Source organism: Falco biarmicus, chromosome 4 (assembly GCF_023638135.1).
Source record: "Falco biarmicus isolate bFalBia1 chromosome 4, bFalBia1.pri, whole genome shotgun sequence".
In the NCBI taxonomy this organism is placed as follows: domain Eukaryota; kingdom Metazoa; phylum Chordata; class Aves; order Falconiformes; family Falconidae; genus Falco; species Falco biarmicus.
The window spans coordinates 14,999,111-15,022,413 of record NC_079291.1 but is presented as its reverse complement, the minus strand read 5'-3'; the positions used below and the strand labels follow the sequence as shown (position 1 = coordinate 15,022,413).

The 23,303-nt window shown below is 39.6% G+C and overlaps 1 protein-coding gene across 11 annotated transcripts in view; it reads left to right on the top strand.

Annotated features, from left to right (window-relative positions):
* TRAK1 (trafficking kinesin protein 1) overlaps nucleotides 1-23,303 on the top strand; it is a 140,923-nt gene that overhangs the window by 79,352 nt on the left and 38,268 nt on the right. For 5 of the 11 annotated variants that reach the window (XM_056334474.1, XM_056334473.1, XM_056334476.1 and 2 more), the window contains exons 4-5: nucleotides 19,067-19,143; nucleotides 22,604-22,720. In XM_056334474.1, the coding sequence (XP_056190449.1) occupies nucleotides 19,067-19,143; nucleotides 22,604-22,720 (194 nt within the window). Of the gene's footprint in view, nucleotides 1-1,743; nucleotides 2,068-3,659; nucleotides 3,768-10,211; nucleotides 10,462-19,066; nucleotides 19,144-22,603; nucleotides 22,721-23,303 lie in introns of those variants that run through there. The other 6 variants (XM_056334478.1, XM_056334482.1, XM_056334479.1 and 3 more) reach the window with 6 other exon arrangements.

Here is a 23,303-nt window from a genome sequence, read left to right as displayed (position 1 = left end):
GCTGAGTGAATAGCATGCTCAACTGCCACTGAAAAATGTTTGGCAGATGCATGAACCGATGTGTTAATCTGTGCTTCAGCTATCAATCTATAAAAGGGATGTAGCAATTCCCAACCTCAGAATTACTGCAGTGTTAATTTTTATACCAGAAAAGTTGAAATACTAATGCGGTCATGAAATGTATGTATTTTCCTTTGCATAGCTTGACTATGTCTTAAATATTGCTGTTACATAGAGCAAAGTGGTACCAGTCAGGGAGTAAAATATGTGGTAACAACATAGAGAAGACATGACTGAGAGTGAGCTTAATAGAAATCCGCGAAATCATGAGTGATTGGAAAGGAGAGATTGAGCATTCAGATTTCAGAGCTGGAAGCAGTGAATTAAGTTAGTAAAATTGAGTTGCAAAGCAGAAGGTGAGGGCTTCTTATATCATGAATAGTAGATGTGTGGAACTCCTTGCAAGAGGATGTTGGAGGTTCTGAAAATGTATACGGGCGCAAGAATAGACAGGGAAAGTCCATCAAGAACTGCTAAAACTAGACACTGTATCTGTATCAGGCTGTCTCTGAAGCTGGAAAAATTGGAGGTTGGGAGGGCAGTTGAGGGAAGTATTGGCTGGTTCTCCTTTACCCGCTCATGGCTGTTCTTGTAGATGGAGCCTTTGGCTGGGCAGACACCTCCTTACTCAGACCCAGTATGGCCTACTACCTTGTGTTATTAACATATGTGATTCTACTGGTGTTCATAAAGGAATACAGTTTCCTAAAAAAGGAGGAGAAAGGGCTGAAGACTATGTGGCTGTTATGTACAAAATGGATGTCAGTGCCTTTGGTAACTGTACCTGCTCAGATTCAGACATGCTTATTGAATCGCTGTTTGGTGATGATTTAACACCATCTCTTTCTCAGACGGATTTTCTTCTAATAGCTTAAACAATTCTATTTTGTGCTGCAAAAATAAAGTCTTCTCTTTCATTTCCAAAACACTGAATACAGACATTAAGCTAATCTGTGTGACAGTCTTCAACATTTTTAGGAATAGAGTAGTGAAAGTTTGTCCTAACCTCTTGTTTTCAGCTGTGAAGCTCAGATGCTTGGGAAGAAAAAAAAACACAAACCCAAAAAAGGGTCAGTCGTTCATGGACAGGGCAAAAGTAGAAACAGATTAGCTTTATTGCAAAGGGAAATGTATTGCTGTCCTGATGTTTCTGATTCTTTCATTTTTTTGTTTACCACTTTTGCAATAACAAGATGCATAAAGGATTCTATTATATCAGCCCAGAATAGCGTAACAAAGCTGTAACGTAGCTTAATTTTCCATGGGGAAGGCAGGCTTTTATCAGATCGGGGAGGAGAGTAGTAATGGACTAGATTTTCATTATTAATGTACTGCATGTAACCGGTGAATTGTGATGGCATGATGGTGCTGTTCAGTGAGCAGTCAGCAGAGAGTTGTATCATCTTTCTGAGCAAGGATTTTTGCTTCCAGCATGGAGGGGTACTTCTAGTCCATAAAGCCAGAAAAGCAAAATGCATTTTCTTTATCTCTGCATTGCTTCTGGTGCCAGCTCGTCTCCATAGCAACATGTTAGACTGAAAGAGATGTGGAGACTAGGGAGGAAAGGAATGAGTTAGAATCAGCCAGGCGGTGGTGGTGTGTGTCCCCTACGTCAGCGCATCAGCCTTTCGATAGGATGATTTTGTTAACACCCATCCAAGGCTCCTGTGCAGAGCTTCTTTATTAGAGGAGCCGCCAGGGCATCTGCTTTTCCCTTCTGCATCCTTTTTCTGGTTTTTATTTTATTTTTATATTTTCCAAATACACCCTCCGCACCCCCCTTTTTATTTTAGTTGCCTCGTTGAAGATGTGCAGCTTATTTTCAGCTTCCTGTGAGCTTCCTTGCGCTGTGGTATTTCGCCAAGGCAGGAAGGCATGGCTGCATTTCACTTGACCTTAGCAGAGAAGTCAAATCTCGTCTATGTTGTTGAAGGATACTGACTATGCAGAAATTTATTGAAGCAGATTATTATGAACTGGACTGGTATTATGAGGAATGCACAGATGGTAAATATTTATTTGTAGTCTCTTGTTGCAGAATTTGGAGCTTGTAAGATTGGAGCATCATTATTCAAGGGTTTAAAAAATGAAATACCTAGAAAAAGGTACCCTGGTGTAGTGGAGATGCCTGCATTTCTGTTGCAGCTGAACATCTCTTGTGAGCGTGCTACAAGAGACTCAGCCGTATAGCTTTCTTTTTTTCAAAGGGAGTGGCAGAGGAGTGTATGTACTGTATGAGCAACCTTTGGGCAGGGGCAGTGGTATTTGAAATGATAACTGTATGTATTGAGCTAAAATTAAATACATTTACTGTAAGATTCTGTACTGGTTTGAGTTTTAAGTCTGTTTTTTCTGCACTACCAATATGCTGTAATATGTATATATTTAATGTGTTAATAGGCAGTATGTGTTTTCTCACTGGTTATTTGTCTGTGAAAGACGTTTGAAACTGGAGTTTCCTAAAAGTGAGCAGGTTAACTTTTTGAATTGGAAAACTATCTTCTGGGCCTTCTCCAATTTTTCTAATGTTTGCTTGGGTGATTATTTCTTTATCAGAGTACTGAATGTTTTCATCAGACTTCTGACAGAAGGCACATGAGGAAGAATAGGGAATGGCTAAAACTGTATTCTCTGCAGAGTGGAAAAATCAAGATTTCTCATTGATGGCATTCAGTGATAACCTGTAAAAGAAAATGCAGCCTTTGGGAAAGCAGTAGTTATATATGGATTTTATTCTGGTGGGAGAGCTTGGTTTAAACAAGACAAGTTCAAGATCAAAGTGAAGCAAAGAGCAGAAAGGAGAGTAGGCCATGGGGATGTTGTAAGTATGTGTTACACAAAGATATTTTGTAGTGATTTGATAACAGTATCAGAGGGGACGTAAAGAGTAAAGATAATTGTGACAAAATTTTGAATGTGTTTTTATGGTCTTTTCAGTGGTATGTGCTTCCATTTATTTCTCTGTACTAGATCTTGGAACTGAATGCCATTTCAGAAACTTGTTAAACTTCTCTTATGTTTAATTGATTACAGGAGTCCAGGTATTCAAAGAGGAAAGGTGTGTATTTATTTGAAAGATCTGACCACTTTAAATTGGATTTAATCCATTATGTAACCTTTATCCTAGGTTTAACCCTAGTAAATACTGTAGCATCTGATTAATCTGCATGATGTAACAAGCTGAGTTGGCCTGGTTTTAGAAGCTTTAGAAATAGAACAGTTATGCTGCCATTAAAAGCAGTAGCTGATTTCTACACCGCCCCCCCCCCCCCCACCCCCACCCCCCAGGTTAAATGCAGATAACCTTTTTATTGTTCATTTTTATGGTCCTTTGTCTGGTCAAAGCGTTGCTATGCAGAGGTGTGGTATGCCTGAATGTCTGAGTGAAGAGCCGATCTGCTCATCAGTTCTGTCTTAAGGTGTGTGCTGCACTGGAGAAACTATGGGAGTTCCATGGTAGTGGAATAAGCAACAGGTGTTAGGCAAGCATTTAAATCCTTTGTGGGATCAGGGCCTCAGGAGCACTAGTGGTTGCTCTGATTCTGGGCTTACGAGTTTTCCTGTGAGCGCTGAGCCGCCACCCAGCGTACTTCTTCCATGACCTGAGACCTGAGTATGTGCGTGCTGGCTGCTTGAAGTGTTTGGGAAGGTCTCCTCAAAGAGAAAGCAGCGTTTAATGTCTCATAGGGAAACCATTTCTCCGGTAGGTAAGGCATAATACTTTCTTAAAATTACTATTTTTTTAAAAATTATTAAAATATTACTTCTTACATGATGGAAGCATAGTGCTGTCAGTCCTGTCTCAGCCTCTCAGGTGAGTGGTAGCCCTCCAGGGTTTCTTGGAGCCTTTACGGGGTTAATGTTCTTTTGCTTCTCCCAGTTGAAGTACACAAGAAAAGGATTTGAGAGGTGCAGTGGAAGGCACAGTCTTTGGCCTTCAATACTGGCACATTAACTTGGGTTTGAAATGGTATTGACCTTTTTCCTGTTGATGGAAAAAGGTATTCTAATCGTAGTGGGAGACAAAAGAAATTTTTATAGAAGAAAATGGAGCTTTTCCAAAAACCTGGAGCAGATGGCATATTATAAGAGATGCCTGTCTCTTGATTGATGTTTGATTTTTCTGCCATGTATTTGTCAATACCAGAGTCATTTGCCTGAGAGTCTTTTTATATTCTGTAGAGAGTGATAGGCAGTTGCGGCTCAGCTGACCTGTTTTGAATATCTATTTTAGGACAAGATGAAGATAGTTAAAGAGCTCATTTCTCTGCTATACATGAACTCTCTGGAGCTCAGATGTATGCATGCATTCAATTTGTGAATCCCACCCAGTTCACCCTTTTTGGTAAATGTAACAGAGGAGAGTTGGTGGTACATTGAAACTAATTGGAAACCTCACAAGATACTATCCTACAGTATTATTTTTCTGATTAATTTGTTCATACATTTTTTTATCAGAGCTGCTGAGACTCAGATTTCCATGTAAAAGATGTGACTTCATCTGTTTTCCTTTTTTTAATAACTATTTCAGCAGCATGTGGTTTCTTGCTCTTCAGAGAAAAAAAGCCCTCTAAAATTACATCAGGCTATAATGCTATCATTTAACTTAATAGGTAAAAAAGTGACTCTCACTGTTACTTCAGATTTAATGAACCAACAGAGTAATGATGTCTTCAAATTGGGTTTGGTGGCAGTTATTTTTTTTTAATACCTTGCAAAAAAATTAACATGCTCAAAATTTGCCATTTATAAATCTTTACAAAGACTTTCTAGGGTTGGAGTAATGAATTAATCCCTTTAGGTAAGGTCCCCTACAGAGTTTATTTTTGGTAGGAGTAGATGGAAATAAGACAATAAAATGTCATACTGTTTGAATAGCATTACAATAAAATTAAACTTCTGTAAATAACAACTGTTACACTGTGCTTTTTAAATAATTTTCAAGTATAACATTTTATAATATGAGCAACGGTTGTCACCTTACTTGGCATTAATTAAATATATTGCGTAGGTGGAATGCGAAGGGGAAAGAGCTGGGTGTGTACTTGGGTAGGGAAGTAGCTATTTTCACCTCAGACTTTGAGATTGACAGAACCAATGATAAAAGAAGAAAAGATAAAACTTTTGTAGACATCTATCATGAAAGGAAGCAGTATAAAAGTCTAGGTTCATCTAGATGTTTGGGTGTTTTAGACAAAACCAAATAGATTCTTAAAAAACCCCACATGTAATGCAACTCGGATGAAAAAAACAATGCAAACCCCCCCCCCCCCCACAAACTACCAAACAACTAAATAAACAGATAAATAGATACCCATAGAAATCTTTATGAATAGCCTTCTCCCCCTGCCTCTTTCTTTAGCCATTTTTTTAATCCTCTCAATGAACAATGCTTTGTAGAGAAGTCCAGGTTGACTTTGGCTCAAATTACTTTTCTTGTGGTTTCTTCCATTACTCGTTTATTTCTAGCTGAACAACTTCATGCTAATGCCTGAGAGTTCATTGCCTACAATTCCAGGTGACTTTGTGTATGTGCAATTGGCTCTTTTCTCCTGCTTTTGTGGGCCTTGAGTTTCAGCAATTCTTGTGGAGAAGATGGCGCTTTTTCCTTTTTTCCCTGCCAATCCCACTGTGTGCCCTGTTCGTTACACATGCTGAAGCTTCTAACTGCTTTTATGTTTGCTTGAGCAACTTTATCTCACTCTCTTTGTCATTCCAGCACACCTTATCCTGGTTTTGCTCTTCTCTAACTTTCAACCCCTACCTGTATTTTCTTCCTGGTCACGTTGAAATTTTTTCATCACGTGATCACATGTTCTGTTTGCAGTTACTGTTTGGAGCTTTTCTCTGTTTTATTTTCCACTGCACTGAAATAATTATCAGCAAGCTCCCTAACTTTCTTTTTCATTGAACAATAATTAATAATGTTAAGGTTTGTTCTCCTTGACCTCTCAGCCACTTTAAGAATGTAAGAATGATTACTTGCCTTGCCTATATTGTGCCTTTACAGATGTAAGACTGCGTCCTGGTTCCCCTCTGCTCCCCCCCCCACCACCCCACTCCCTTTTTTTTTAAGTCACTCCTTTAAGGTAGCATTAGAAGAATATTTTGTATTCCCTGCTGCAGCTCTTAAGAGTTCTTGGTTCTCCATGTTTCTTCTCTGTGCACCTTAATTACGGGTAACCTTGCAAACACACCTCTGTCATCTCTTTGGGTGGCACAGTCAACCATTTTCCTTAAAATCCGCTTCCCATGACATCTTACCCCATACAGCAGGAGTTTAGCTGACGGTTGGGCATTTATGATGAATCATCGTCTCCCTCATATATTAGCCTCTTTTGTCTCTGGCCCTGTGGACAGAGTAACCCTGGTGTTACTGTGGGTGTTGGGTGGATACTGACTTGTGGCATCTAATGCTGTCTAAATCTGTGAGAATCTTACAAATGCCTGTTGCATCCAACCTCTGAAACAGCCCTTGCTCTATAGGTATGGGGCTAAAATTCTCATTCAGGTTGTTCTTGTTTTGCTTCTGTGTCCTGTATCTCTATACTTGATAAATATGGTTGAATTTTGCTTATATTCATGTAATCATTGATACCATTTTCCTAGTTTTCTGCTTTTTGCTATGTCACTTCTTGTTCTTTATTCCTCCATTGACTCTCTATTCAGTCAGACCTAAGCTACTTGTACTTGTATGTTACCTCTATGTATTTCAGTATGGAGGTATCTTTCCTCTTTATTCTGCTCACCTGCTGAATTTCCAGGTAGGCTTTTTCCTACTTCATCCCATTTTGTTTCATTTTTGCAAAAGTAACATGCTGTCCTTTTGGTTGAGTTGACAGAAGATAATTTGGGTGGGATTTTGAAAGAGTGGGAAACATGCAAAACCTGTGAAAATTTAACAAGCTAACTTTACTTGACTGAGCAAAGCACATGTTCAATGACCAATTTATCTTCCCTCCCTGAAAAGCCCACCCCAAAACACCCACATTTCTTCAACATATTTAAAATCCGAGTGCTGCCGTTTCAGGTGTTGTTTTTAGGATTTGTTTGCTTACAGAGACTCTCTTTGCAGCATTGTTATTATTAGTTAATTGTGGTCAAAATTAATGTGGTTAATTGTGGAAAATTTTATTGATAAGGAAAGGTTAGAATTATTTGAATACATTGGAGTTCCTTGGAAATAATGACTCAGGACATGAGGGTTTGTTTGTGTTGTGTCCAGCCTCACCCTTCTTCAAACGAGCTCCTAGTTCGCGTGTTTGCCGTTTGATTGCAAAGTTGCTGAAGGCCATCTGTACCTTAGTGCAAGCTTCGCATGAGGAATGTGCATCTGTGTGCTTTAAGGATTGCAGCTCACTTAGCAAGCTTCCTGAAGGAAGTTAAATGTCTTTCGCCGCTAATGCAGAGCAGTGATTGCAGCAAATATGCCAATTTTACTTTGCAGTGGCAACCCATAAAAATGTGTGTTCATTCTGGTATATTCTTCTAGTTCCTGAGTATGTATTTATAGGAAATATTAAAAATCACTTTTGACTCTTTCCTGATTAGAAGGTATATTTTCAGAACCATATGCAATGTAGCTTTTCCCCTCCTTCATAGCTGCTTATTGTTTGGTATCTGTTGGAAACCTGGCTCTTAGTCTTTAGAAAGTCAATATTCCTGCACTATTAGAAGGACTTAATGCAGAATAGCACTGAAAATGAGTTGATAGTGTAAGGGTGGGGTACACATTCCTTCTCCACCCATTAGTAATTTGCATCAGCATTTTTCATACACTGATATCAAAGTGGGCATTGCAACACTTATCTTCCAGCTTTTGAATGTCAGAGTCCTCCTGTGTGGCATGAGTTCACATGAGTCACAGTTCAGAAGTCAGCTTGTGGAAATACTCATTTATTCTCCTTATATTGTCATTTAGCCTGGAGAGAAGGTGGCTCAGGGGAGACCTTACCACTGTCTACAGCTACCTGTAAGGATGCTGTAGTGAGGTGGCTGTCGGTCTCTTTTCCCAAGCGACCAGTGATACAAAGAAGACAGGATAGTAGAGAGGAGAGGAAGCGGTCTCAAGAAGCACCGGGGAGGTTTAGGCTGGATATTAGGAAAAAGTTCTTCACCAAAAGGGTTGTGAAGCATTGGAACAGGCTGCCCAGGGAGGTGGTTGAGTCACCATCCCTGGAGGTATTTAAAAGACCAGTAAACGTGGCACTTAGGGACGTGGTTTAGTGGTGGGCTTGGCAGTCTTAGGTTAATGGTTGAACTTGATGATCTTCAAGGTCTTTTTCACCTTAACAATTCTGATGCTATATGTATCTTGGACAGCAACGTGCATGTTTTCAGTGTATCACCCACTGCCCTGCTCTCCTTTGTAAGCTAGTTGGTTAGCTATAGTGAACACTTGCCAGCAATATTAAACCCATAGTATGTCAACAGAGTTGGCAGGGGTGGACTCCTCTGTCCCTAAGTTTAAAAAGGTGCTACTGGCATTTTTTTTAAAATGAGTTTGTTTTGGTTATTCTCTGAACTTCCATTCTCTAGCTATTACTAAAATGTGATAAATTGACACTGGATGGCAAGTAGGTACTTAAGACTCTTACTGTCTTTTTTTATTTTATTTTATTTTAAAGAGTTTTGATTCACTGTTACAGGGGAGAAATGAAGACACAGGAAAGCTCTAAGGAGCCAGAAACTAGAAGTAAACCCTATTACATTGTTATTAAAATTGCATCTTTTAATGTCATGATAAGTGGAGAAAGGGACAATCCCATTTTTTCCCAAAGAGTTCTTGAGGCTATTGCTGCTGCTGAATATTGCAGTAAATTTTGGCAAAGGTCAGGTTAAGTTGGAGTAGTAAGGTCCTTCTTTATTCAGAAATGAGTGTTCCTTTCCTCAGCAAGCACTTAATGTATTTCATATCCTTTGGCTATTTTTAATATAAACATTGGTACAGTGTTTGTATATAAATATTAAGAGTTTAAAACATAAACCAGAATAATTTGTTGTGATTGTATAAAACAAGTTCTTTCCCATCTCGTAGTGCCTGGTACTCTCACACCACTGGAGAGGTGGTAGTCGAGAAATTGTTTCTATGTGATCCTAACTGTTACGTTCCGCTGGTTTGTGGTGCTTGGCTCCCTTCCTCCCCAGCAGTTAGGGCCCCTCGGGGGGTGATGAGCTGCCCTTGGCTTGCGGTGCCCCCATTTTGCCTGCCATAGGAATGCCTTCTGCAAGCAGCAAAGGGCACCTCTTTGCCATTGAAAAGTAAGGGAGGCAACCTGGCAAACATTAAATATCTACAGCCGCAGAAAGTTAAATAAGAAAGTTAACCTGCCCTATGTCTGTAGTCAAGTTTAGCAAACAATCTGTTGGAAACCAAGAGGTCTGAGCACAAGGAGGGAGTTTTCTTTGTTGTTGAACAAAGAGAGACGTCCACCCTTGAAAATGCATTAGGGTGCCCTGTGTGGACTTGAGGTATTTCGTTTCCCCACAGCACACAGTAAAGGCGACTGTGGAAAACGTGTTTGACAGCTGATGTGATATGTCATTTAAATGCTTGGTACAACCATAGTATTTTTTTGAAAAAGCAATAAAAAATCTCCCTTCCCCCCCAGCCTGATTCTTTGCACAGCGGTGTCAGTGCAGCTGGACTGCTGTGCAAGAGCCGGACTCTTCCTGCGCAAGAGCCTCAGCCTTCGAGACCTCTCTGCTGGGTGGGATTGGCCATGTGCGCAGGCTGTGGCTGCTTGCTGCTGCCCTGAAATCTGTTACTTGCAGCATTGGGCAACTTGAGAGGTGATTAAACTCCGTGAAGGTGCACACCCTTCACTAGGTGTGACAGTCGGAGGCTGGGTCGGGCTGTGCTGCCGAGACACTTGCAGGAAGCTACCACTTCACTTGGACGAGCAGGGGCAGAGGAGGGAGAACCTTGTTGACTGAGGAGTTCCGAGGACGGGGGTTTTCAGCCCACTTACTTTGTCTGGAATATGCTGGTGGAGCTGTTGAGCAGAAGCAGGCTGCCCTCAGAGCTGGTATGAGGAACAACATAAATCTTCTAGCAATTATTAGACAGATGGTCTCTTCCCTCCTCCACCCCATCTGTACAACAGAAAGCTGTTGTGCTAAGGACAAATACTCAGTTGCTCAGGAGCTCCCTGGCTGAGCATGTGAGTGAGGAAAGATGGTATCCTGCTTTGTGGAGACCTCGCTTTGCTCTCCCCCAAAATACAGCCTCCGGGGGAATGACTTCCCATCTCCTGTGAGACTAAGGCATCATATCGTGTCTGTTTGGGACGAGTTCAGCAATGTCAGTGAAGGAAGAGGAAAGCTTTGAATATGATTATGAAAAGGAAAGTAGGAGAGAAGGCACATTTAACAGGCAGAGCCTTGATATCTTGGAAGAAGGTACTTTTCACCTTTTGATTTTAAACTTTTACGGTAGTAGCAGATGGCAACGTATAAGTTATTTGAGTGATGTTTGTGGATTTAAATCTACTAAATTTTACTTTTTTTTAAATGTGTAGCCAGTATGTTCAGATGGAATACTAAGAAGATACTCATGAGCAGGATGGATCTTGATTTATATACACTACTTTAAAGAATAAATACATTATCAAAAGATATAGACTATGCAATATCTTTCTAATAATGAAACTGGATTTGGGAAATTATCTTTCTTTGGAATTGTACGCGGGTTTTGTATGTACATCTTGTGTGTGTGTTATGAAGCTGTGTGTGTTGTCATTAGGTACTTCTAAAAATGAGTAGAGCAAACAGAGCAACAATTTTGTGCTTGTCCATGAACTTGAAAGCGAACAAACAGAAAAAATCCAAGTTTTGGGTCTTGTGATTTAATCTTGCAACAAAACAAGCAACTGAACAATCTTGTCCTGCTTTGTGGAAATAATGGACATCTGCGTTCTGCAGGCAACTGGGCCGTTGGGGTGGGAGTGTGAGTGTATGTGCATTGCAAACCCTCCTGTGCACCTGCTGTATGCTGTGCACTGGCTGCTTCCCACCAGTCTGGCCATCTTTTTCAGGGCTTCAGGTGCCAAAAGTTAAATGTACCGTTTATATGATTTCATGTGCTGTAAATTTTGCTTGAAAATAGCAGCTTTACGCTAGAGAACTGTTACTTCCAAATACACTATCATAAAGCTGGTGTAAAGGTACTTTGAAAGATTTGTCAGCGCAGAGGATGTGACGTGCTGTGCATTTATACCCTTATGTACCTTATAGGAAAGAATTCCTGTGTCCAGAGCCCCAGTGGATGAAATGTGCTTTTTGAATCTTGTTTCATAGGTCTTTCCTGTAAAGATCTCCTCAGAATCACATATTCCACCTGGATTTTAGTCATACTTGGTCAATAAACCATCCGTCTCTCCTGTTGTGGGTCTCTGAAGGAAGCTGAGCTAACCTGTGTGCCTCTGCAAAGTGGAAAGGTGCTGGAGAGAATGCTGGTAGAAGGAAACTTAAAACTAGGGATTGGAGTGGGGAGGAAACTTATAAGAGAGGCCAACCAACACTTTCATATTTGATTCCTGGGGTTTTTTTAGTGATTAAATGGTTGCTGAAATGTACATCATGCTGTTCTTATTCTTCTTGTTGACTTTACCTTTTGTCCAGATCTAAGTAGTCTGAAGCTGTTCTTGTTGATTTGGAGAGAAAAAAAGAAAGCTTAGTTCCATCTGGGATAAATTTAGCCCTGTCCTTCTACAGTACCTTCCCTTCAAAAGCTCAGTATGTATTTGAAATGCCTTCTAAAGATGCTTTCTCTCCTCCACCTATACATTCAGGTCACCTACACAGTCAGTGTAGTAGTGATACAGGTGCACGAAAATGATGTATGGTATTTCTGTGTATCTTTGCATGTGGGTGCACTTAGGAACGATAGTATTTTTCTTGGGGATGAGGTAATTCGTTCTATAAGTAGAGCAGATGGAAACACCAGCCTTTTCTTGCCGAACAAAAGAAGCATTCTAGCTATATCTGGCTATACATCTGGTATCAGAATGGACGATCTGAGAATATGGCTTACTTTAATCATTTATACTTATTGAAAAGAAGGGGAAAAATAGTGTGATTAAGACTCTTTAATTGTTTGGCCTATTCCACAGGCAGAACATGTACTCACTACTTGTCTGTTATTTCTGTGGTCATTTTGATGGTTTTTTTCCTGTCCCAACATGTAGGTCCTGTGACTGCCCTCAGTCCTGTTTAGAGATCCTTTGTCCCAGAACTAGTGTTGTACACTTGGCGGAGTTGCAGAATCGGTTCTCTTGATGAGTATGGGGAGCACCTTCATAAAGGTCTAGACAGAACAGTCCTAGAGTTAGTGCATTGCTTTGGAGTTGTAAGTTCTCCTGACAGCAACATGTTTACTCTTCATTTGATAAGCTGGTCTGTGAGCTGCCTACAGTGAAACTTTGTGCAGGGATATCTGCTGATAGACTCCTTAGGTTTTGTTCATAAAAGAATCTGAGTTGTGAAAGGACAGCCTGTCAGTTTTCTTTGGTTAGTGATTTGTTTGGGTCAGCTAATTCTGAAACTGGGCTGTGTTTTGATTCTTGCTTTTGCAGGTGGGACAGGAAAAGACTATTAGCTGTTTAGGACCTATGATAGCAGCTAGCCATTACTGTTTCAATTTACTAATGTAACAGATTAAAAGTCCTTGTCTAAAGTACTGGGTAAATGCAGGCTAAGACTCTAGCTGAAGTTTAATTAAAAAAAAAAAAAAAAAGAAAAAGAAAAAAGTTAAATCTCAAGTTCAGGCACTCTGGGGTCTCACTTGCAGGAAAAGTAAAATGCTTGGTTTGTCTTACAAAGACATTGAGTAGAATGGAGGCCATACAGGGCTCTGGAATCTTCAAACACTGAAGCAAAGAAAATGGAGACTAGTATTTCTTGAAAACTTTGGCACAGCCAATCCCTCCCAAAGAGTTGGAATAGGAAAAGGTCACGTATTTAAATGAGGGAGACCATGCAGAAAGATTTACAGTCCAGATCCTGATTTAAGCCTTACACCCATTTATTAGTTGCAAGGACTGCAGTCCAGACATGTCTTGACAGGAAATGGATGGAGGAGAATGTCAAGACAGTAATTCAATGGCTAATAATCAGCAATCCTGCACAAAAAGTTTTACTTTTAACAGAAGAGTTGTGCTGAGTTGTATCAGTGAACGGTGTGAACATTGCATTGAGGCGATGGTGAGTTCCCTCCGGGTGCTTTTCCTTATCTCCTTGGTTTCACTTTGTGGCTGTATTTTCTAAGTTACCTCATTTGATCTGTGTTTATGCTAATAGAAGGAGCAAGTGTGTGATGTTCTTGATGAAATTGCCTTTAACCTGATTCTTCATTCATCACAAGAAAATTTGGTGCAGTTCTTGCCTTGCTTAGAGGAAGTACTTTGAAATGGCTGCCTACCTGTGTATTTGACATAAGCTTTAGAAAAGAAAGAACAGCAAAATGTTTTCCCGAACCTGAGATTAAGTAATAGTGTAGGTTTGTATGTGAGGCTTTAACTGTGTGAGAGAAATGGTAGTGAACAAACACCCTTCAAAACATAGCTTAAATGACAAGATAAAATGTCTTCTTCAAGAAGAATCAGTAACTGCACCTTAATAGTAAAAGATTAATTTGCAAACTATGCCATTGAAATGACAGTAAGTGAAGCTGTAACATTTAAAAAAAAAAAAAAAAAGGAAAAGAAAAAAATCTGTTGGCATTATCTATTGAACTTAAGGTAGTTATTTTTCACCGCACTAATATGGCCTTGCTGATGGAGTATGTATTGCTCACAACTTTGCGTTCTTCCAGACTCCTCCATGGATCTCGCCCACAGTGTGACTTGACAGTTGTGAAGCAGTTGGCAGGCTGTGACCACTCTTTATCCCCGTAACCAGGGTCACAGCCACCCGCTGAACTCCAGATCTGCCTGCTGGAGGGACTGGGCTGCCTCTGTGCTTGGAGGAGTGGGGGTGGCTGGAGGAACTGCTGGCGTGTTGGGTCAAAATTTGGACTTATAGCAAGTCATGCCTCAAAAGTACATTTTATTTTATTTTTCACACTCCAGTGACAACAGTCACTTAAAATTTTTCAGCTCTTCAGGTGAATGTGTTCTCTTAGGGCCATCTCAGACATGAGGGGCAACAGCGTGCCTGAAGCCTCTGCTCCAGCTTAGCCAGGGCTGCCAGAAGGTCCTCTTCAGTGGAGGAAAAGCTACTATTTTAATCTTTGAACATGTAAAGTCCTGCTACTCTGGGCCAGTAACAGAGCTGATGGCATGTTTTAGGTACCATTTTCCCAAGTCTGTTTGAAAGGGAATATATATAATATGGCAGAGTTTCAGAATTCCTTATGCGCTTGGCTCAGGTTGGTGCAGTGCTTGCAGTAACTAGTGCCAGAGCATAGCTGTCAGTGGCTCTAGAACTGAATCTGTGATTTTAGCAAGTGCTTTATCCTCAGAGTGCAAAAGTAGCCTTTTGGAAATGAAACCCTTGTGAGCTGAGGAGTCGGAGTCTGCCGGGGTCCCTGACTACTGATGTTTGCCAGGTGGTACCTGGCAGTGGGGAGCGTGGCTGGCCAGTCAGCGTTACTGCCCGTGGTCCGTGCATCTCCAGTGCGCGACATTCAGCATGCAGGGAACGTGCCACTGTGTTGCCAGTGCTCGGGCAGAGCTCTGAGCAGCAAGGAGGCAGACACAAGCTGTTCCTGAGGCAGGGCTTCTCATGACTGAGCAAGAATATATAGGCCTTGCAATAGTTAAAGGCTTTGGGTAGGGCACTGTTGAGAATGTCCCCCGCTGCCACCTTGCCTGTAACAAGCTTCAGTATTAAAATTGCCAGAGATCTGTGCTCCATGAAGAGTATTCCCTTATCCTGGTGTAGTTTCCAAGAAAATAAATTTTGGTAGTAGGGAAACCCCCATGCCCTAGGGCCTTCTCTGTTAGACTCTATATACAGGTCAGTATTATCTGCCTAAAGCCTGAAACTTTACTGTAACATCTTATCCCCCTTCTGTTTCCCAGTAGTTGAAAATAGATGGGAAGAGGTGCAGTGGGAGCTGGGCTTTCCTCTTCAGACATGGCTGCTCTCTTTTAGTTATTTAGTTTGTCCTGATTGCTAGGTCTCAAAAATGATGGGGGGATATGCCTCAAGGAGGGATGCAGGGAGCAGGGGCTGAGAACACTTGTGACTGCTGGCTCCTGTGATTATCTTCCACACACCACCCCCCCCCCGCCCCTTCCATCTGAATCCCCTGTTCGGTAGGTGGTGGCTCACTGCAGCAGCTCCCAATAATGGTATTCTTGCTTCCCTTCACTTCTATGGCTGTTTCCTGTTCCTGGAAACAATTTTTCTCTAAGTAGCATGCTAAATGGCTGTGTAGTTTTCGGGGAGCAATCCAGGAAGGTACATACTTTCCTCTCTTCTCCCTGAGCATCTTCAGCTTGGGAATTGGTGCTTTCTTCAGTGCAGTGCTCAGAGCCTGAAAGAAGCTTCCAATCAGGTGCTGCATTAGATAGGTGATGAGAGAGAAATCCAGAGTATACTCATCCTTTCAGCTATACTCACGTTGGGAAACACAGGAATGTGAGTACCCATACATTTTCAGGCTTTAAGAGGGTATGAGGATGGTGCTTTGTATTTAAAGTTAGAGGAAATACTTGATCTCTGTTGCATTTATCCATATTTGAGTTTGTCTGTTAGGAAAAAAAATCAACCACCAAACCAAATACTTTGAACTGCAAATGTGTCCCTGATAGCATGTATTTAATGCTGTTATGAAAATAGTGTAACAGAAGCTTTCTCTGTTGTTTGTTTCCTGGTTTGGATCTGTGACATTACTTTCAAAGCAGTTACCAAAACATGTTTTCTAACTCTGCGTCTCTAGAATTCTATGGTTGTTCCACTTGCGGTAGGCTTTTTGGAAAAATATTGTTACTCTTCCTTTCTTTGTCTAGCAGCCCTCTCCATAAACTGAGAGGTGCAAAGTGTATTTGATTTGAATGTTTGCATGTACCCATGCGTTTAGACACTGCTCTTCCTATCACCCTCAGGCGAACATACTACTGATTTGCAAGTGAGTGAAGAGAGGTCAGTAAATTGGCACTGTGGGTTTTGTATTACAGAGCATTGCCCTTCATTTGCTCTTGTTTTATCTTCACAGTAGTGTTACCGCACTCACATACTCATCGGAAACTCCAGCAGGCTAGAAACATACTATGCAGAATCCATGAGAGATGTGATGGGGTTTTTTTCCCATCCATATTTCACTGATCAGGGCTCAAAATGTTTATTCAAAATAGTGTGTCTTTTTTCACTGGTAGATTTTGTGAACACTAAGGAAATAAAAATCGCTGCACTAGCAACTGACCAAATGCTATCTTGTAATCCGTGGGGGAGGAATAATTACATACTTTGACAGTGTTTTGAAGTTGTTTTTTTAAATGCTGTTTCTCAATTGCTTTCTCTCCCCTCACTTTTCACCTTCTCTTTCCCACAAGCATTGATTTCTGAGTGATGGAGAGCAAGGCATCTTTGCAAGTTTGCCCTCCTTCCAAAAGGAAAACCTTCCTTTTAGTTAGTAGCACTGCGCTTCTGCTGTGTTTTGTGTTTAGTGCCCAAAGGAGGTAGTGGAGTGAAGGAGGCATTTTATTATATGCAGTCTGTTGAAGTTTGTTTCCACTTGGATGTTGAAGAGGATACACAAGTTACCATTTCTGCTTTGAAACCCTTCCACGTTGGCAGAGTGATATATGAAGGCCTCTGTTTAAAAATAATGGCCAACAGTATTGTGATGGAAACTTGGAGATATAAAAGCTATTGGTGACCAGGTCGCTACTGCTTTGCTAGTAATAAGTCTGTTGTGGTAAGGCTGTGGTGTTAGCCTGCCAGGTTAAAGATTAAATAGCAAGGTCCAAAGAAATAGCCAACTGAGCAGCCACGCAAATGAACCTTTATCACTTTCCTAGATGAGTGACTTTATTCTGTCTGTGGGAGCATTGTCCTTTTACCAGTTTGGATGTTAGGAAGTTTATATGTTCACCTGAATTGGGATGGCATGGTGGTTGCCATAGTCATAATCAGTGGTGATTATTAGTGCTAGGTACAGAGTTAAAGTGAGCTTGCTAATGATAATCTCAAACATTATTTTATAGTAGTAAGGGAATGCTGTAACCAAAGGAACTATTTAGTGTACCATTGTTTTGGAAAATAACTTGCTGGCGTCAGGGCTTGTGATAGATGCTTTTATGGCACAATTTATGATCTTACCATGTCTTAAAAAAATTTGGTTTATGGCAATGTTTGTTTGGGTTTTTTTTGTATTGTGAATAGTCTTCTGGATGTGTCACCATCTGTCTTCATGTGAAGTTTTTATGGAAAGCTTCTGTTTAACCTCTTTGTTTATTATAGCTGATGTTCTCTGCAAGTTACTTCATTTTTTTTCTGTGGAATCCTGATTAGTCTGCTTTTGACTGACATAGCTTGTAGTTTACAGATGCACTGTATTTTTGTCTGTGCAGTGGTATAGCTATTTTTTATATTGGTATGTAATGTCAGATTATTACTTTAAAGCGTAAGAGTTTTTACTGTTATCCCTTTCAGACTTAATTATTTGGATAAGTGTAATTATCTTTTGAATACTTTTGATTGGCATCTTTTGGAGTTCACTGGCACTGCTGATGTCCCTAAATATTGTAAATGTTTTCAGGATTTGATCCTCAAAAATAAAATTTGAGAAACAGGAAAATAAACATTGTCCTTGTTGACATAGTTTAAGAACTTTCTGATGTTTAAGTATGGAAAAAACCCAACCTCTAGCATTGCAACAGGTATCTAAGTACTGTTGCATTTGGTCCATTATGGGTGTGCCTTTAGAAGTGATCAGCTGTACATTTGTGTATATGTAGGTTGTTATTTATAAATTGGGTAGTGTTGTTTCCTTAGTGTGACAAACTGTCTCCTGGTAATGTTACTGTACTCAGTACCCTCCCGCCCCCCCCCCCCCCCATTTAAATCTTATTAGACCTTATCTGTCTCTCCCCCCACAGCCTTAATGCACGCTAGGGCAACATCAGCTAATCTGTCAGATGGAGCTTTAACTGACATCATTGAAGATAAATCCCCTAAATAGCAATTCGTGCTACGGCAGCCTGGTAACTCGTAGTACATATGATCAAGGGAACTTCATGAACAATCCCTTTTTCCCAGAACTATGGAGTTTGAAAAACAGGTGTAGCTGAAAATGGAACGAATATAAGGGTAGAGGAGAAAGTGCTCTTTTCTCCTGTGATCATTAGTGGATTTTTAGAAAGCTTGCAAACTTTTAAATAAGTCAATATAGCTTCTTAAAGGTGGTAGACTAAACTTCTGCCTGCTTTCTTCAGTATAAAAAACTTGTGGTTCCACCTTAGTGATTAATCAACTCATCCAGTCCAAGTAAATATCTCTCATGAGCAATATTGTGGCCACTGTGGTGTGTTCTGGGTATTATAAGAATATTATTTGCATGCCTTCTGTATTTACTTTGCTGTCTCATACAGTAGAACCCAGTTCTTATCAACTTTATATGACATAGTATCTTCATGTTGAACAGTGTTACTAACCGTATTTATTCATGGAGTAACAAAAAATTATTGCACATAATACAATGACTAAGTGATGTGATAGAAACTGAATCATGTATTTAAGAATGTCTATTTTCATTTCTTCCTTGATGTTTTTTTTAATAAACTCAAGATACTCCTTCAGACAAAAGATTTAACATTTTAACTGTTTGTTCTGTCACTGAAAAAAGCAAATAGTGATTACAAAAGAAAAACACTTGCATTCTCAGTTTAACTTGAAGCTTTGATTATTTTTCTGAGGTTTTTTTAAGCTTTTGATATACATACCCAAAAGTTGAGATAAGTATTTTCAAGATGAAAACTTATGCAAACTCAAACTCTTAAGAGTATTTTCCCTTTAACAGTGTTACCAATATAATTAATGTTTTATTTTTTCCTCACAGTTTTATGTGCTGAAAGAGTGGGCCAGATGACTAAAACATACAATGACATAGATGCTGTTACACGTCTTCTCGAAGAGGCAAGTATTACATCTCTTTAAGGACCCATTCACAGTATGAGACACTAGTACAGAAATTATATGGTACCTCTAGTACAGATGGTTGGTAGACTGTCCTCTAGTGAGTAGGGATAAGTGCTCTGAGTGTATGTACACTTTATCTCATTGGTAAGGTAAATATTCTTTCTAAATAAAGGTTATTTGTTTACCCCAGTCATATAGATTCATTACTTATGCTTATTTTTCAGTTGAGGCCATTTAACTTGCTATGGTCAAATAATTGACATAACGAATGAGGAGGAGGAGAGTGGAGGGAGTTGTTTTAAAATGACATGCACATTTACAGTACATGTAAAGCTAATAGTATAATTATTGATGGATTTAGTCTTTTTAAAAAATAAATTTAAAAAGGCTCACAAATAGTCTTACATTCATAATCATTAGCTCAGATAATGTCTTTCTAGAGAAGTGCATTGACACAAAAAAAAAAAAAAGTGTAATATCCCATTTGTCTCCAAACCTTTTCTTTTTTGCCTTATATTTGGTTGTTTTGGGTTGGTATTTTTTGGTTTTTATATTAAATACCATTATTATGTTAATTGTTATTATTTTAATCCTTGGCACTCAAGAAATGTCAAAAAGCAACTGTCAAGCTACAATGCTTATGTTCAATAAACATGATAAATTATTTGACAGAAATCAGCTGCTTTTCTGCAGTAAACTTTAGCACTGTTTCCAAGTAATGTTTGTGGAGAATTTTTTAGGTGAAAACTATTACAACTGTATTGGTTCATGGCTGAGTGTTCATATTTATTTGCTTGTTTATTGCAGTAGCAGTGTCAAAAATGGGGTCTCTGTGTCTAAGATATGTTGGGTGGTCTATTCCTCCCCTAGCTCTGCCAAGAAACAACCACGGGAATGCTCACATTTCCCACCTATGCTTGATTGTACTGCAAACAGATCTAAGTCCTGCATTTTGTGCTTTGAGATGAATCATTTAAACAACTGTCTGTGAAAATCAGTAAAAACTGATGCTTTACCTAAAAGACTTGTCCTGGAATAATCCATTAATTTGTAGTAACAGTCTGTTACTTGTTTGTGTCCTGTTCCCTTTGTATTGTTTGGCTGAGATTTACTTGCATTTGTTCCACAGCTCCTTCCAGTAATGATGCAGCATTCTGCCAAACTGTTGCCTCCCCTGAGTCCACATAGCCAAACATCTATAGATCCAGACATCACACTCATGGGAGCAATGCCAGAATGACTTGCTGAGCCGATGTTTTAAAATTTCTGGTGTACTTTATCTGGATGATAGCAAAGAAAAAACAGGGGAGTGTGTATTAAGTGAACCTTTAATAAAACAAGTACTTTCAGTGTGCCTTTTCCCTTTTATTTGGCCATCTTTTCTGATTGAATCGCTCCATTCCTTGGCAGATGTGCACTTACAGCTCCTTTCTCTGTTTTCCAAATGTGGTTATTACAAGACACATCCATTTGCAGAATTTAAGGTGTAACTCCTTCTGGAACCTTGACACACAGAAGCAAGAAAAAAAACCCCAAAACTACCCCTTGGCTGTCCTTGTTGGCAAGCTTCAAATTATTGCATTATGAAGTTGGCAGGTTGAAAGGTGTTGCATTTTGGGGGGAGGATAGGAAAGATAAGATCTCAGAACAGTATCTGTGCAGATATTTTGAAAATCTGTGCCTGTTGCCCTGAAACTAAGCAAAGGGAGCAACACCAGGCCTGCCTGGGTATATAGTAAGAACAGGAGTAGATTCCTCTGTGAACCTGCTTTCTCAGCCCTTTCTAATAATAGTGTAAATGTGTCCGGCTTCAGGATGTTTTTTTACATATTTCTGTAATAAATCAGATCCTTATCACTATGAGTAAGAGGCCTAACCCCACACTGAGATTTAGAGCTGAATTGCTAAAAATTGCGTAGGCAGCCTAGGGAGGTTAATTAATGAGCCTGGAAATACACTTACATTCCTCAAATCTGAGTTTAGAAACCTTGCTGCTAGATAGCTCTTCCTGTGTAGAGTCAAAGCTGCAACAATATATTTTTTCCACTCGTATTTATGAAGTGAGCCAAATCACTGAACAATAAGTTGGCTTGATACGTAAAGCAAATGTTTGTTGGATAACTTTGTGGGACCTATTGTTCTGAAAGATTTTACGTAAGATTATATAAAGAATTTATGGCTAGATAATGCCAGTAGCTTTCGATGCAAATATAAGCCTGACCTTCAGAAGGCATTTGGAAAATGCTATTTGTAGATACAGCAGTGATCAATAACCTCTCTGTTTTATTTACTGATTATGACATAACTACTTTTTTTTTCCACTATGAAAGCCTCTTCATTCAAATTCATTGACTTCAAATCCATGCACTCAGTAGCTGTAGAGTTTTGTAGGTTTTGTCATTAATGTCTGCATGAAATAAGGTAGCTTTTAGTCATAAAATTTGAATGGCTGTCAGGGGCAGTATAAACACCAAACCGTATTTTCAGTGAGAGGGAGAAAACTCTTCCTCAGATGGTGTTGAACTAAAGGTAAGTGGGGAATTAACTGTTGTGCCATTTCCCCCCTGTTTTAAAGATCTAGTAGCTGAATAAGAACATGATAAATAGAAATGCTTAATGAACAGCACAGAGTTTTACACATCCTTTCACAGGCAGATTACAACCCCATGTCTCAGCTTTGCAGAAGCTGAGACACGTATAGGTACATGTCACCAACAGGATAAGCTTCTAAGTTTTATTGGTGCGTGTAGTAAACTGTCTAGGACTGGTTATTTCCCATTCTGTGCTTATAGAGGAGGGGGAAAGAAGGGCCAAGCATGGCATGAGAGTAACCACTTAGCATAGATTTAGGCATGTGCAAAAAGGAAAGGGATAGGATTTGGTTTTATACAAAAGCACTAATGGATATATATAGACCAAGACAGGAGCCGAGTATTTGTTGTGGTGGAATCTGCTTCTGCTTCTGCTCCTGCTCAGCTTACAGCGTTTGATTTAAAGGTTGAGCAAGTGGAAACTGAATGAAATGCCTAAGTTCTTTCATATTTTCATGGTGCTTCTGAATTCTTTAAAATGTAACCTCTGAAGTACTGTGATTGCATTCTGCAAATGGTGTAACAAGGTGATGGAATAGTTTCAGTAATTTCTTGAACAAAACTGTAATAAAGAACCAGATCTGGTTTCATTTACGTTGTTCTACTGTAGACCTTGAAGCTGTGCTTTCATGTGTATGGTTTAGTAACTTTGTATGGGTCAGTCTTTTCTGATTAACATTGCTGTAAATAAGCAGGAATAGAAAAATAAAATTAACAAAAAACTAACCAAACAAATCCTCACAGAAGAAAAGTCTTTTTTTGTTCAAGTACTTGTTCCTTCCCTTTCATGACAATTGTTACCCTCCTTCTGATCCTTTGGAGAATAAAAAAATTGAAATTAACTTTCTCTTCTTAATCCTTCACAGAAAGAACGGGACTTAGAATTAGCTGCTCGAATTGGCCAGTCACTCTTAAAGAAGAATAAATCACTGACAGAAAGAAATGAATTCCTGGAGGAGCAAGTAGAACACATCAGGGAAGAGGTAAGATTTTTATGGCTAAGTGCTATATCTGCAGTGATGGGGAGAATTTTCCATCTAGCTCCACCTTGTCTGTACTTAATTTTCTTGGGCATCCTGTTCGTAGCAGGTCAATCTGTGTTGCAGCAGTTCAGTCAGCCATTTTTCCAGCTTGTACACTTTTAGAAATGTGGTCAAAAAAGTAATTTGACCTGTTGGCTCAAATGAGTTGATTTGAGGAAAAAAAACACCTCAAACCCATTGTATTTTGCTTTGCCTCTGATTTAATTTTTCTCTGAAACTAGCTGCTATTTTAAAGTCACTATACCCACTGGTTTTTTTCTACCTTTTTTGTCCTTGTTTTCCTGCTTTATGCATAATTCATGTCTGTTTTGATTATTTCACTCATCACACTTTCCTTTACCCTGTCTCCCTTTGTGTGCAGCTCTTTATTTTTCTTGTTCTTCTTGTTCTGAATCTTCTTGTTGGTCCTCACTTGTTTCTTCCTCACCAACTGCTGCTCTAATTGCTTTTTCCCAAATGCTTTTCTATTCATACCTGAGTTAAATTTTGACTCTTGGAATTTTGGGGTTTAGAACATAGCACT